A 12786-nucleotide genomic window follows, 5' to 3' on the forward strand; every position below is an offset into this window, starting at 1 on the left:
TAGAAAGGCATGAAGTAAAACAAGCATCAGGTTTAAACTTAACAAAATTAAACAATGCGAAGAGAGGAGGAATGCGAGTTGTGTGCTCTGAAGCACCTTGCTTTCATGCAGGTAGTTTTTATCACAGTGAAGAGGATTATTAGCTTTATTGCTGCTACTAAAACTGCTGAAAATTATCTGTCTTGTGGGGATGGTTCTCAGAGTGGCAACAGTCGCTAACTGCAAGGAGGCTGCTGACACGGTCTCTTCTAATGCATATTGCAGAGCTGATGATGAAAAAAATACCTCTCCAGGCCTCAGCTCTGCCAAAATTTCCCTTCATGCTTATTCAAATTCCACACTTGATTTCCAGACCATGAAAAGAGCAGTAAAAGGCTTTTTTGTCTCGCCTTTTCTTATTGTGGAATATTTCACTCTCCATGACTGGATACTGTAGAATTTCAATAATTTATGTTTCAATAGCATCAAACTGAGATCCAGCTTGCTTAGGCATTCTACTGATGTAAGTTACAGTAATCTCTGCTCCCAAAGAGCTTACAACTCTAAAGGCATAAAGCCTGAGTGAAATTTTAAAAAAGCACAAAAGAGCAGGATGGAAAAAATTCAGCTCTATTTGCATATAATAGGAGACGCTACAGTTGTCATTCAGGGTCTTAACACAGCTCGCCATCTACTTGGCTAATTCTATTACTGGCATTTTTCCAAATTCATTACTGCCAGCGAGGGCTTTTAATGAGGATAAGGTGATATGAATGAACTTCAGACTGTGAACTGATTTACTAAAGTTTTTTGGGCTTGCACACGATTACCATATGATGTTTTCTGGTACGATGCAGAGCATGAAGCAATGACAGACCTTTTTTTACATGGATGTACCACAGTGACAAAACGAAAACAGCAAGCATATGAAACGAAACCATTCTAAGACCATAGTTAAGAACAGAAAGCTTTCAACTCAAAAACATAAAAGTCGGGTTTTTATTGCATTTCTTCTTCCTGGACAGAAGAGGGGGAGAGGGACGAAGAGTCAGTTGTGGTCTAAAGCATATAAGCTAAAAGGTTGTGACTGATTTTAGTCAAGGACAGCAGCTTCCCATAGCTTCATTTTGTCTTAAATTCTGAACTCAAGCACACTTTCAGTCTGAGTGTTGTTCCAGCTCCTGTCTCGATGTCTAAACACATCACTCGATAGGCAAGAACCCCGGGAAAAGGTCCTCAGCAAACTCCCTTGCTGTTCGGTGGCCGACTGCCTCAGCGTGTTCCTTACAGCTGCGGACACGACTCTCGCACACGAATTCCAGCTTCTCTTTCAAAGGTTTCTGTGTCCAAATTGGACGGAGGAGCTCGCAAACCCGAGGCAGAGCGTCTCCTACCAAAGAAGGTAAGAAATCCAAGCATCCGAGACGCTTTGGGACTGCCTCACGGCGCGGCAGAGCCGCACACTGAGGTTGCTGACCCGGCAGCCTCAGCTGTGCCGAGCGCTGGCCGCACACACAGCCCGGCCCGCAGCCCCGCCGCGGGGCCAGGGACACCGGTGCTGCCGTGTCACACAGCAGCCGGCTCGGGGGCACCAGCACGGGAGGGACACGGACCCGCTGGAGCCAGCCCGCAGGAGGGACACGAAGATGTTCTGAGGGCTGGAGCACCTCTCCTGTGGAGACAGGCTGAGAGAACGGGGGGGGGGGACACCTCACAGCAGCTTCCAGTGCCTAAAGGGGGCCTGTAAAAAACACGGGTACGGACTTTGTGGCAGGGCCTGTAGTGACAGGACAAGGGGTTACGGTTTTAAACTGAAAGAGGGGAGATCCAGACTAGAGGTAAAGAAGAAGTTTTTGCAGGGAAGGTCACAGGTTGCCCAGAGGGGTGGTTGGGTGGATGCCCCGTACCAGAAACATTCAAGGTCAGGACACACAGGGCTCAGAGCAACCTGACCGAGTTGAAGACGTTCCTGCTCTCCTGCTTATTGCAGAGGGATTAGAGTAGATGAGCTTTAAAAATCCTTTCCAACCTAAACGCAGATTCTATGCCTCAAAACACACACAAAAAGCACTCAGCACCCACATAATCCCACATATGGCCCTGCTGCGGTGGCCCCTGGGCACAGTGCGGACCCCGTCCCAGCTGCGACCCTCACACCCAGGGCAGCGTGCCGAAGGCACACCGGGAGGCCGCAGAGCGAGGCAGGGGAACAGCAGCTCCCAGCACGGCGCACACAGACCCGGGCACGCCACGTGTGTCGGCCTGGCAATGCGGGAGCACACCGGCACACAGGGAGCGGCCACACGGACCCCGCTCGCACCCACCACGCGCGCTCCCGCGGGCGCTCACGGGCACGCGCGGGGCGTGGGCGAGAGGCGGAGGCGAGCAAGGAGGAAGAGGAAGAGGAGGAGCAGGAGGAAAAGGAAGAGGGGGAGGCGGGGCGTTCCGCAACTTCCCGGCGGCTCGGGCCGGTCCCTCGGCTGCTTCGGCAGGCCGGCGCCGGCGGTTCGGCTGGGTTCGGCCCGGCCCGGCCCGGCCCGCAGGTAAGGGCGGATCCCAAGGAGTGCGGGTCACGCACACGGGCACGCGCAGTGACCTTCGCCACACGCACAGGCGGGAACGCGGACACGACACGGTCACACACCACGTACAGCCCCTTCTTCCCTGTTTGCGGGAGGAAGACCCTCAGGAAGCAGGCCGTCTCCCACGGGATGCGGCCCCGCTCCCTCCCGTGACGGCCGCCTGGCACGGGAAGCGAGGCTGCTCCTGCGGTCCCCGGTGTGCCCTCTCCTTAGAGCTCCCACCCGGCAGAGTCAGCCGGCCTTGCCAGCGCAGAGGTGACCGAAAAGCACAACGCGAAACACACGTATCTGCCGTGTTAGGCGAAGAACAGCCCTTCCGTAAAAAAAGGGTTGTTTTCTTTCAGACAGCTAAGGGTAGATTTATTATACTTAAATAGCATCAGGGAATGAAGGAGAATACCAACGACTTAATGTGTTTAGCAGAGTAACATTTCCTTAAAACAAGCTACTCTTCCGTTGCTGAGATACTGTTACTTAGTTTTATAAATCAGTAGGTCTCAGAGGCAAGCCAGGCATCTCTGAAATGAAGATAAATTTAATTATATCATTCAATAATGGAGCTGTGATGCCCAGATTGTAGAACAAGTCTGCAGTGCTGGTTTATGAAACCATTTAAAAGAATAAGGATGTCGTGGCTTTTGTGCGGCTGCACTGATGATGCACAAAAATACTTGGGTGTTGGCGGTGGGTGTTTAGTCACAGGGCTGTTGTCACAGCCAGACAAAAAGCTGTTTTCACAGGGGTCTGGACTGGGCAGAGGCAGAGCCCAGGCCAGGAAGGGCAGTAGCTCTACCAGCTGTTTTTTGGCTGCTGTGGAAATCCTGTTGCTTTTTTTCTGTGCCTTGTGGCTAGCTTCAGCTCTGGACCCAGCTGTAGCACACAGCTGTTATCAGGCTGCCCTGTTCATGAACTCATCTGGCTCCTTCTTCAAGTAGTTTGCATGGACATTGTCCCTACTGCTGAGGTATGAAGTCCATCCAAGGCTCCAGACTGTCCCCTTTTCAGACTAAGTTTATTCACAGGCAAGTCATTTTACTTGTTCCTGTGCCTACCCTGTTTAGAATTATAAATAAAAGCTTTTTTGCTGATGGTTTACACCCTTCCCATGTATATGCATGCACGTGGATGCACGTTTACACAATGTCATATATGTGTGTGTGTGTATATGTGTGTATGTATGCATGTATTTATAGAGCAGAGTCACATTCCCTCCTGGGCAAAAGAGGTCTCACTCTTGCCAGCTCCTCTGGTATGAAATGTGTTTGGTTTCCTGCACCATCCTTGGCTTTTCCTGTAATTGCTCCCTTTAAAACATAAAATAGGAAAACTGCACAGAATACTCACAGTTTGCTCTTTAGTTCCAAGGTTTTCTGCAGCTGTTAGAAAATGGACAATTTGTGAAGGTCTGAACAAAATGCAAATAATGGTCAGCTGCACCAAAATTACCAGGGGGATTTAATGAATCGAGAAAGAATGGGGAAAAAAAATCCAATGGAAGAAATGTCTCAAAGATGGGTTTCAGTAGTCTTCAAGCACGGGCATATTTTAAAGCATGTTTGAAAGTTTATAGCTTTGTGAGTACCGTGTCAGGATAGATGCCTGTAACTATTTAGATTTAAATTTGAAAATGAGGAGAAAGTAACTAGAAGTGTTAGATTCTTTAAAGGGGAGTTCAGGCTCAGATTTTAAAATACTGAAGGGACCATCAACACATACATTTTGCTCATTTGTCAGGTTTTCTCTCTGGGTTAAATCTTTGTTACTGTAAAATGACTGTTGATTGCTCAGTCCCAATAATAGCACCATATATCACTTAAAAAAATTAGTTACAAACACTAGAGTTTACTGAACTGGAGTCAAGTCATTCTAATATAACCAGAAGAAACTGACTGACTGATTTGTTTTTTCTTCTTCCTTAGAATGTCTGCCTTGTTCACAATTAAACATTTATGTCAAGCAACAAGAAGTGAGAACAAATATACAAAAAGATTCTTTGGTATTCTTCTGACACAGACAGCACAAAAGTGGCTCTTTTCTCCATTCTGGATAGTGGTACCTAACCCTAGGAAGACAGCTGTCTTTGGGCTTACTCAATCATTTTGTACAGATGAAAAATCTCACGCACAATCAAAAAGGAAAGCAGCATTTGGAAGTGTTGGGCGAAGAATTCCCTATCGAATTTTGCACCTAATCAACCAGGATGGAGAGAGCTTAGGAAACATGCACCGAGCAGAGGCACTCAAACTTATGGATCAACACGGCCTGAAACTGGTTCTGCTTCGTGATAATGTAGAACCTCCAGTTTATAAACTAATGACTGGGCAGCAGATTCACGAAGAACAGCTTAAACGTGCAGAGAAGAAAAAATCAAGTCCAAAGCCAGGTATGTGCACTGTAAACACTGCAACACTGAGGACTTTGAAAAATGCTGCATTAAAAGTGGTTTCAACAGATTAAATCCTCTTACTTGTATTTGTGTAAATCCAAAGCAATGTCACAGCAGCCCACACTATTAAGGATTTGCAGTGGTGAAAATAAAATTTTGGATTAGTCCGGTCTTCCACACAGAAGCCTTCTATTGCCCTCTTAGGATTTGCTATTTTGGCATCTGCTGACTTCTTAAAAAAGTATCTTTATTTGAGTGAATATAACTAGGCTGAGGTTCCATGAGACTCACTGAATTTCTGTTCTTTTACTAAGGCATGGAGTGATGGGCAGTTTTACAAACTAAGGGCCAGATAACACCAATATAATTATATAGTTTGTCACCAGCAGTAATGAAGCACTTTCTTCCTCATTTGGTGCTAGGAAGACAAAGTCTGAAGTTCTTTCTTGTACAGAATAAGATATTTTTTTTCAATATTTAACACTTTTAATTTTGTTTTTTTCTTAAGACCACCTGCTCCAGCAGTTTAACAAACTGAGTTTGGCAAAGAGGTTTAAGAAAAGGCTTGTGACCTTGTATCCTCTCATATCCTCAGGCTAATGAAGATAGCTGTGCTTTAGGTAGACTTCTGATTTTAGAGGACAGCATTATAATGGTAGTGAGTTGCTCTGCTCAAGAAACCACAAAAATATTATTCAGATGGTAACTACTTTAGAGAAACTATAAGGAGGAAGAGACTGTAGATTGTTCAAATACATGACAAGGCATCATCGTACTTCCAGTTGAATATTGCACTGCACCGTTCAATAAAATGGGCTTGAGATAAAGAGCTATCTAACGTCAAAGCTTTTACCTTCAACTGTCCTGAACACAGGAATTTGCACACTAAGTCTTTAATTCCACATCCAATGCTTACCTGTTTGTTAGACCTACATTGTGGATCATATGAACAAGACCGTAATTAAAAATACCTTAAGCCTTCTGACCCTGAAGAGATTTCCCTGTGTGCCTCAAACATGCACTCAGTCTCCCAGTTAGGGCAGTGAGTGTGAGAGTATCAAGCAGCCACTCTCACAGGTGAGAGTGGTGCGTGCTGAGACAATGAGATCAGGGTGCTCTGAGAGTGCAGCGTGGGAGGAGGGAGTCAAGCACACAAATCACCATAAGCTGATAAAGCAACTAGTACAGGTTTGTGAAATGTTAAACAAACGCAGTTTCAGTTCTGTTTTAAACAGGGGTGGTTCAGAAGGAGTTATCGTTTTCTTCAGCTATTGCCAAGAACGACTTAGAGACCAAGACTAAACAGATAGCACAGTGGATTGAAAAGAAACACCACGTGAAAGTTACCATCCGACAAGCAAAAGGTAGCAGTACAGACATGGTAAGTGCACTTCTGAAAGTTGGACCAGTCAGTGTCATTAAATAGCTGCACCTGTATTGACCTTCCCTACTGGGTACTCCCAACATTTTTAGTATCTCAGTGAAGATCTGGGTCCCACTCAAGTAATGAATCCCTGCCCTAAGCTGCTTCTGTTCACTAGTGCAGAAGTAGTCCCAGAGAGACAATTCAAATACTATCCTTCCTTAAGAATCCAGCTGCAGTACTGGCTTGGACAGCAGAGTCTAAGCAATTCCTACTCCTATGCACCTTGTTAATGGGACCAATGAAATTTTCTTACCTGTGGCATTAGCCATCTCAGCCACTCAAAACAGTGTGCTTTAAAAAAATGTTTGTATTTTAACTGGATTGTTTCACCAACAGTTCTTCTGGTGCTGCATTTATGCAACTTTGGCTAAAGTTAGTTGTCCATTCCTACATGAAAAACTACTGGAATGGTGTTCCAAGACTAGCAAAGTGAACATCACAAAAAACGTTAAGAAGCTGATGGCAACTTCCCAGTATAATTGCAGGGTCTTGCAATTATATCAGAGACTTAACTGTCATTCATAAAAATGGATTTTTTATAAGTATTCTGTGAAAGACTTTTTTTTTTTTTCTCCTCCTTGTAATGTCTGTAGTGAATTAGGTGTTATTGACGATTGTCTCAAATAATTTTTGGGGAAAACTGTGATTTCATCCAAAAAAGAACAAAACTTTCTGTAGAAAGTTAAATTCACTGGGAAGGGATAACAGGAAGAACTGATGAAGGGAGGGAACAGAACATTTCACGACGTAGTCCTGATTTACACTGTCCTTAAATAAAGGCTTACTATTGAGATTAGTAATTTCTCGTGTTGCATGAATGCACTGTCACCACTCAGTTCAATACTACCAGGTCCTGCTAACCTTAGAATACTACCCCTTAAGAGAAAAGCCTCATAGAACAATATATCTGAATCTAGAGGGAAAGGAGGGTGAAGTCAGATTCAGACCACTCTCACAGACACCCTTAAAGAGCAAAACACCATGAGTTAGCAGTCCAGCCTAAATGTTAGGAAGTGGCTGAATCCTCCACTAGTGACTTGACTAAACCTGCTTATGAGTAAAGAACAGTTAAGAAAGGACAAGCTGAAGTGCTCAAACTAGGACTAGCAACTAGCTTGTTTCAGCTAATAGCTAAACTAAGCAGATCATGTTATTACAGAGTAGATTGAAACATTTTTCTGCCTGTATTTGTGCATTCATTTAGTTCCATTTTTCTCCTTCTTTTTAGTTTATGGTTTTTGATCACATTTTGGAGACTCTGTCTGAGAAAGCCACTTATCTTTCCAAGCCAAAAGTTGCTAGAGAAGGAGTGAGTACCTGTGTTTTGAGGCACATGTCTGACAAAGAGTTGAAAGAACACCAGAAAATGGAAATCAAGAAAAACAATACAGTAAAGGAAGATGAAAACAAAGATCTGAAGTCAAAGGAGTTACATCAGTGACTTTCTGAAGCGGTGTAAACAATATATATTTATTTAAAAATAATAAAAACAATTAACTCTATTAGATAAAGTTATTTTTGAGCTTTGCATTGGTCATTCCATGAAGAACACTCACTTGGTTAACCTTTGCTACAGAGTCCGAATTTCAGCAGCTGGTATTCCATTTTCCATGAGCTTATCCACTGTCTTGCTTTCCATCAGAACCTCGTCCTTTCCTGGCTGCTTTTTAGGAGGAATATATCCACTGAGATGAGAGGCTAAGCTCCTCTTGGGACGAGAACGTCTTGGCTGGCAGAAATAGATCCAGAATTAGTAAACTTAACATACCTGTGGAGCAAAGACTACTGCTGTGGTAGGGAAAAAAAGAAATCAATGTACAACCCAGGACTGCATTATCTAAAGGAGCTTCATAAATTAAGACTCTAACAAATTACCTAGATATTTGACCCGTTTTCCTTCTTGAAGTCACATTCTAAAACAGGTAACGTTTACCCTCCTTTGCAGTGACAGGGTAGGGGTGAGAAGATTTTTCCAAGAGTTTAACTTACTTTCAAGTTCAGCTTTCTCTTTTCAGGATCATGTACGACTGCATGCCTTGCTAGGCTCTGCTACAGTTACAAACAGCCGGGGGAGGGAAAAAGGAGTTAAATTTATAATTTCAGATTATGGGATTCAGATAAGAAGTTACAAAAACACATACCTTCATTGCAAACACTTTTCCACAGCCTGGATAATCACAAGAGAATGGTTTTTTCTCCTCATGAAAAGAGAGGATATGGCTTTGAAGGTTAAATAAAGTTGTGTAAGTTCTTCCACATCCTTCTCTGGGGCAGTGCCAGACTTCCCTCTCCACAGCATGTGTCTTTTGATGCTGCTTCAGGTAATCCTTCCGTTTTAAAGTTTTGTTACATTCACTGCAGACTACTGGCTCTAAGTGGGGGAAAGAAAGGCAGAACATAAATAACAGTTTCTTACAGAAGCTCAGAATCGAACCCTAGGGGTCTATTAGAACAATGCTAAAATCAACATGAAATGCAAGGAACTTAGAGACTTCAGGAGGATAATGCAGTATGAATTATCCAGATCTGAAATCCTACATAAAACAATTTTTTGTTAACTGAATCACAAAGTTAAGTCAGTATATTGAGCAGCATTTTCATCAAAGGTCTAGCTGGAGTGACAGCCACTTTACCTACCAATAAAGTTACTAGACAAGTTTGGGACACACTGACAAGTTGATGAAATGAGTACAACAAGCACTCCTCTTCAGATTAGCAGGTGGTTTCCTATTTGTATCATAAGTTTACAAAAGCACTTGGAATTTACCTGTATGGCTGACTTTATTATGTTTCAGAAGCTCTGTCCAAGTTTTTCCGATATATGAGCAGTTTTCCTTCTTGCATGCATAGCCTGTTAGACAGGACAGATGTTTACAATCACAAAGGGTCTGGCAAACAGTCCAGTTTTACAAGGGGGAACTCTACCCCTAGCATTTGAAAATTAAAACCCAGTTATTCCTCCCTTACTGCACAGGAATAGGATAAGAGACAACATTCAACACAAGTTAGAACAAGAGAAAATCCTACCAGTTTGAAGTAGGAAACCTTGTATCACTGAAACCAATCGTCCAGAGAGGCTGTGGAAGCCCTAGCACTGGAATCATTCAACACCACTGGATGCAGTACACAACAACCTGGTCTAACTGGCCCCACCTTGAGCAGGGAGCTGGAACAGATGACCTCCAGAGAGCCTTTCTGACCTAAATGATTTTGTGAAATTCTTTCCTTGCTTCAGTAAAGCTACTTCCTCCCAGCCATACACTTTCTCTCAAATAGATGAAAATAACTATAATATATATTACTTCTATATAAATATTTGTCTTGCATATTAAAAAGAAATATTGACCATACAGTAATATTCCGAAGTCCAAAGAGATTCTACCATTCTATCGAGCAGGCAGGAACCACAGAAAGCCAACACTATTTAAATCCCAAGACTGGAATGCTCAAAATCCTGTGAACAAGTCCTTGTCTTAAGAAAAGGGAATCACAGTACAAATCACAACCTTCTGGTTACTCTTCCTAGTCTATTGGGTTTGTTTGGTTTGGTTTTTGTTCTATCACTGGAAAGCTGGGTACCTGTCAGTGAAAGAATGGATAGGAGGGCAGCAGGATTAGCTCAGCATACACATCACGATGATTTCACTTAAAAGCCTGTCACATAGGTTCACTAATAACTAATAATACACATGGTTCTGCCAAGGCTCCATAGGAAAATTTGTGGCAGAACTGGCAACTTATCCTAAGCTCTGGACATCTAGGCTAATGCCTTAACGACCTCCAAAAGATGGATTATTTGCCAGAAAGCACCTCAGGAGAAGAAATAACTGAAGGAATCCTGAGCTCTGCACAGACTAACACCAACACCATAACTGAACACTGCAATGCCCTGCAGTTATATCCCACTACTATTCAAAACAGGTGTTCTTGTCTTGTCTGGATCACTAGGCCCAGAACACTTTCAGATCTGTCACACATCCGTGCATACTCTGCACTGGAAACAGTCCTTTTTCCTTTGCTGAAATGTAACTTAAAAAGAAAAGTTTTACCTTCATGTATCTTCTCGTGCCGCTTTAGTCGACTTGGCGTAGAGAAATACTTTCCACATCCTTCTTTATTACATCTAGGTACAAAATAGCAGTGGTTTCATTTCTTTCATAGTATCTATGTATTTTTCATTAAGTCAAGAACAATTAAAATGAGCAAAATAATCCAAGTTTCCCTTTGCCTACAGATCTGTGTGTCCCCCCACCCTGTAAAAGGAAATTCCATAATAGTTTTTTAATAGACTTGGATGACTTTGAGAGTTAGAACTACAGTATGATTTCCAAATATACAGCAAGAGTCAAGCCTTGTATCATCCCTACACAGCAGGCTCATCAAACATAAAAGAAGGACAGAAAGTGGAAGGTTTAAGTGGCTTGTACAGAACCAGCAGAACACTGACATTTTTGTCTGTCATCCAACCAAAGTAGTGCATTTCACTTAAGTGGAATGAACACTCACACTAAGTGTGACCCACCTGTAAGAAATACAAGACTGAAGTAAAAGTGTTACCCAAATAGAGTTGCAATGCACAGCTTCCTAGATTAGTGTCAAAGTCTCTCCCCTTTTTCTAGGTACTACTCACATCAATGTCAGCCAAGTCACTGCTTCTTATTGGGAAATAAAGGTAACTGCCTTTTTCATTATTGTGCAAGCTCTTATGCTTGTATTTCAAACTATGAACTAAAAACTGGGGACTGGGGGGGAGTTGTGTTATTTTTTTATAAAACTGCTGGAATGCTGAAGATACAGAGCACCAAGATTGCTGCTCAAAACAGATCAGTGAGCAAAGGTCATACTTGAAGCCCTGACTACAAACAGATTTTATTTTTTTTTACTGCCAAATCAATGAAAAGGCTGAGAAAATGCACCTGTTTTCATCTACAGTGTTTAAGTTCAGTATTAAAATTATCCACATACTTGAAGGGAGGTTCATTGGTGTGGTGACACTGATGAACTTTAAGTTGTTGATGCTTCTTGAAAGACTCGTTACAGCCTTCAAAGTCACACTATTAAGGAAATTAAATTATCATTAGAGGCCAAATAAATAGAGTTCATGTGGTTGCTGAAATCCCAGTCATGGTATTTGAACTTACACAAGAACTACATAATGACAAGTCCAGATACACAAGAAGGAACTTGTTTGGCCTCCATTGTACAGTACAAAGGTAATTACTCACCACATACTGCTTTTGCTGATTTTGATGCTTGCGCTGAACATGCTTCCTCATGTTTGATTTTGTTCCAAATTTCTCATTGCATCCCTCAGCTGTGCACCTGCAAATGGACTGTATTTTTTATTACTGCTGTCAAACAGTGATTTTTCCCTAGGCAGATACAGAAATCATTGTACAAGAAGAACACACAGAAGAATTACTGAAAAGGCAGAGGCTAAGTTCATCTTCTAATAATGTATTTTTAGGGGAGATCTGCCCATTCCTTTAAACATATTAAAGTTACAGATCACTGCCAGATCACGGGGTTTGATCCCACCCTGTGTGCACACTGTTACGGCAATGCCCATGACACAAAAGCCCTATACCACCGCCACGTTTGAACTTCCTTTCCTTACGAACAACCGCACTTAGCTGTAGAAGCAAAAACTCGGGCCTTACTGGAACGGCTTTTCCCCGGTGTGCGTGAGGAGGTGTCGGGCGCGGTGGAAATCCCTCGTGAACCTTTTGCCGCAGCCTTCATAATCGCAAACATAGGGCCTCTGAAAGAGAGGAGTTGTTCCAGGGGCAAACCCACCCCCTCCGGGGCTCGGCCGCCGCGGGGAGGCCGCCGCCAGCGTGATGTCCCGGCCGCGGACACAGCCCGCGGCGCCCGCCGCGCCGTGGCACCCCCGAGAAGGCGAAGCGGCCTGCCCGGTTACCCGCGGGGTCCCACGGCTCGGTGACACAGAGCCGTCCCTTACAGCCGGCGCGGCTCACCTCGCCCGTGTGGCGGCAGAGGTGGGCGGACAGCCGCCAGGCCTTGTTAAAGGTGGCGTCGCAGCCGGGGAAGGAGCAGATGTACGGGCGCACGGGGTCACGGCTCGCGCCGCCGCCGTCCCCGCGCGCGTCAGCCATGCCGCAGGGCACGTGACCAAGCAGGAGGGCGGGGCGGCGGCCGCGCGTGCTCGGTGGGGCGAGGCTCGGGGGGGCCTGAGGGGTTCGTGGGGAGCTGCGGGGCCCCAGCACGGAACCACCGGATATCCCGAGTTGGGAGGACTTACAAGCATCATCGAGACCAGCTCCCGGCCCTAAAGAGCACCATCTGCAAGAGTCGCACCATGGGCCTGAGAGTGTTGTCCAAACACTTCTTGAACTCTGCCAGGCTGGTGCTGTGACCACTGCCCTGAGGAGCCTGGTCCAGTGCTCACAGAG

At 44.4% G+C, this 12786-nt stretch overlaps 2 protein-coding genes and 1 long non-coding RNA gene across 7 annotated transcripts; 1 reads left to right on the forward strand and 2 right to left on the reverse strand.

Annotated features, from left to right (window-relative positions):
* Positions 1-770: 770 nt before the first annotated feature.
* On the reverse strand, positions 771-2230 carry LOC117244604. The gene is made up of 2 exons (XR_004498040.1): positions 1593-2230; positions 771-1369 (listed from the first exon to the last, which is right to left on the reverse strand). It is a non-coding gene; the product is annotated as an uncharacterized LOC117244604 (long non-coding RNA).
* MTIF3 (mitochondrial translational initiation factor 3) lies at positions 1190-7888 on the forward strand. Of its 4 annotated transcripts, none has more exons than XM_033515424.1 (4): positions 1190-1381; positions 4481-4944; positions 6183-6328; positions 7602-7888. In XM_033515424.1, the coding sequence occupies exons 2-4, from the start codon at positions 4482-4484 to the stop codon at positions 7812-7814; spliced, it is 822 nt and encodes a 273-aa protein (XP_033371315.1). In that variant the 5' UTR covers positions 1190-1381; position 4481; the 3' UTR covers positions 7815-7888. The 4 variants fall into 4 exon arrangements, with proteins under 4 accessions (XP_033371315.1, XP_015501112.2, XP_015501122.1 ...); XM_015645626.3 differs by lacking the exon at positions 1190-1381 and adding an exon at positions 2233-2522; XM_015645636.2 differs by lacking the exon at positions 1190-1381 and adding an exon at positions 3431-3583.
* GTF3A (general transcription factor IIIA) lies at positions 7824-12498 on the reverse strand. Of its 2 annotated transcripts, XM_015645648.3 has the most exons (9): positions 12352-12498; positions 12034-12134; positions 11599-11695; positions 11339-11427; positions 10423-10496; positions 9141-9224; positions 8515-8744; positions 8363-8422; positions 7824-8102 (listed from the first exon to the last, which is right to left on the reverse strand). In XM_015645648.3, the coding sequence occupies exons 1-9, from the start codon at positions 12487-12489 to the stop codon at positions 7944-7946; spliced, it is 1032 nt and encodes a 343-aa protein (XP_015501134.1). In that variant the 5' UTR covers positions 12490-12498; the 3' UTR covers positions 7824-7943. The 2 variants fall into 2 exon arrangements, with proteins under 2 accessions (XP_015501134.1, XP_015501150.1); XM_015645664.3 differs by lacking the exon at positions 8363-8422.
* Between the last annotated feature and the right edge of the window lie 288 nt (positions 12499-12786).

The sequence above is a fragment of the Parus major genome, chromosome 1, assembly GCF_001522545.3.
Source record: "Parus major isolate Abel chromosome 1, Parus_major1.1, whole genome shotgun sequence".
NCBI classification, from domain to species: Eukaryota; Metazoa; Chordata; class Aves; order Passeriformes; family Paridae; genus Parus; species Parus major.

Bases quoted from the DNA above. Each gene is read 5' to 3' on its own strand.
- MTIF3 (XM_015645626.3), top strand. From the start codon at position 2,248: ATGCGGGAGCACACCGGCACACAGGGAGCGGCCACACGGACCCCGCTC. The intron at 4,945-6,182 runs GTATGTGCACTG...TGTTTTAAACAG, and splicing joins AAAATCAAGTCCAAAGCCAG to GGGTGGTTCAGAAGGAGTTA. The intron at 6,329-7,601 runs GTAAGTGCACTT...CCTTCTTTTTAG, and splicing joins AAGGTAGCAGTACAGACATG to TTTATGGTTTTTGATCACAT.
- GTF3A (XM_015645648.3), bottom strand. From the start codon at position 12,489: ATGGCTGACGCGCGCGGGGACGGCGGCGGCGCGAGCCGTGACCCCGTG. The intron at 12,135-12,351 runs GTGAGCCGCGCC...CCTCTCTTTCAG, and splicing joins TCTGCCGCCACACGGGCGAG to AGGCCCTATGTTTGCGATTA. The intron at 9,225-10,422 runs GTAAAACTTTTC...CCTGTCTAACAG, and splicing joins GCACGAGAAGATACATGAAG to GCTATGCATGCAAGAAGGAA.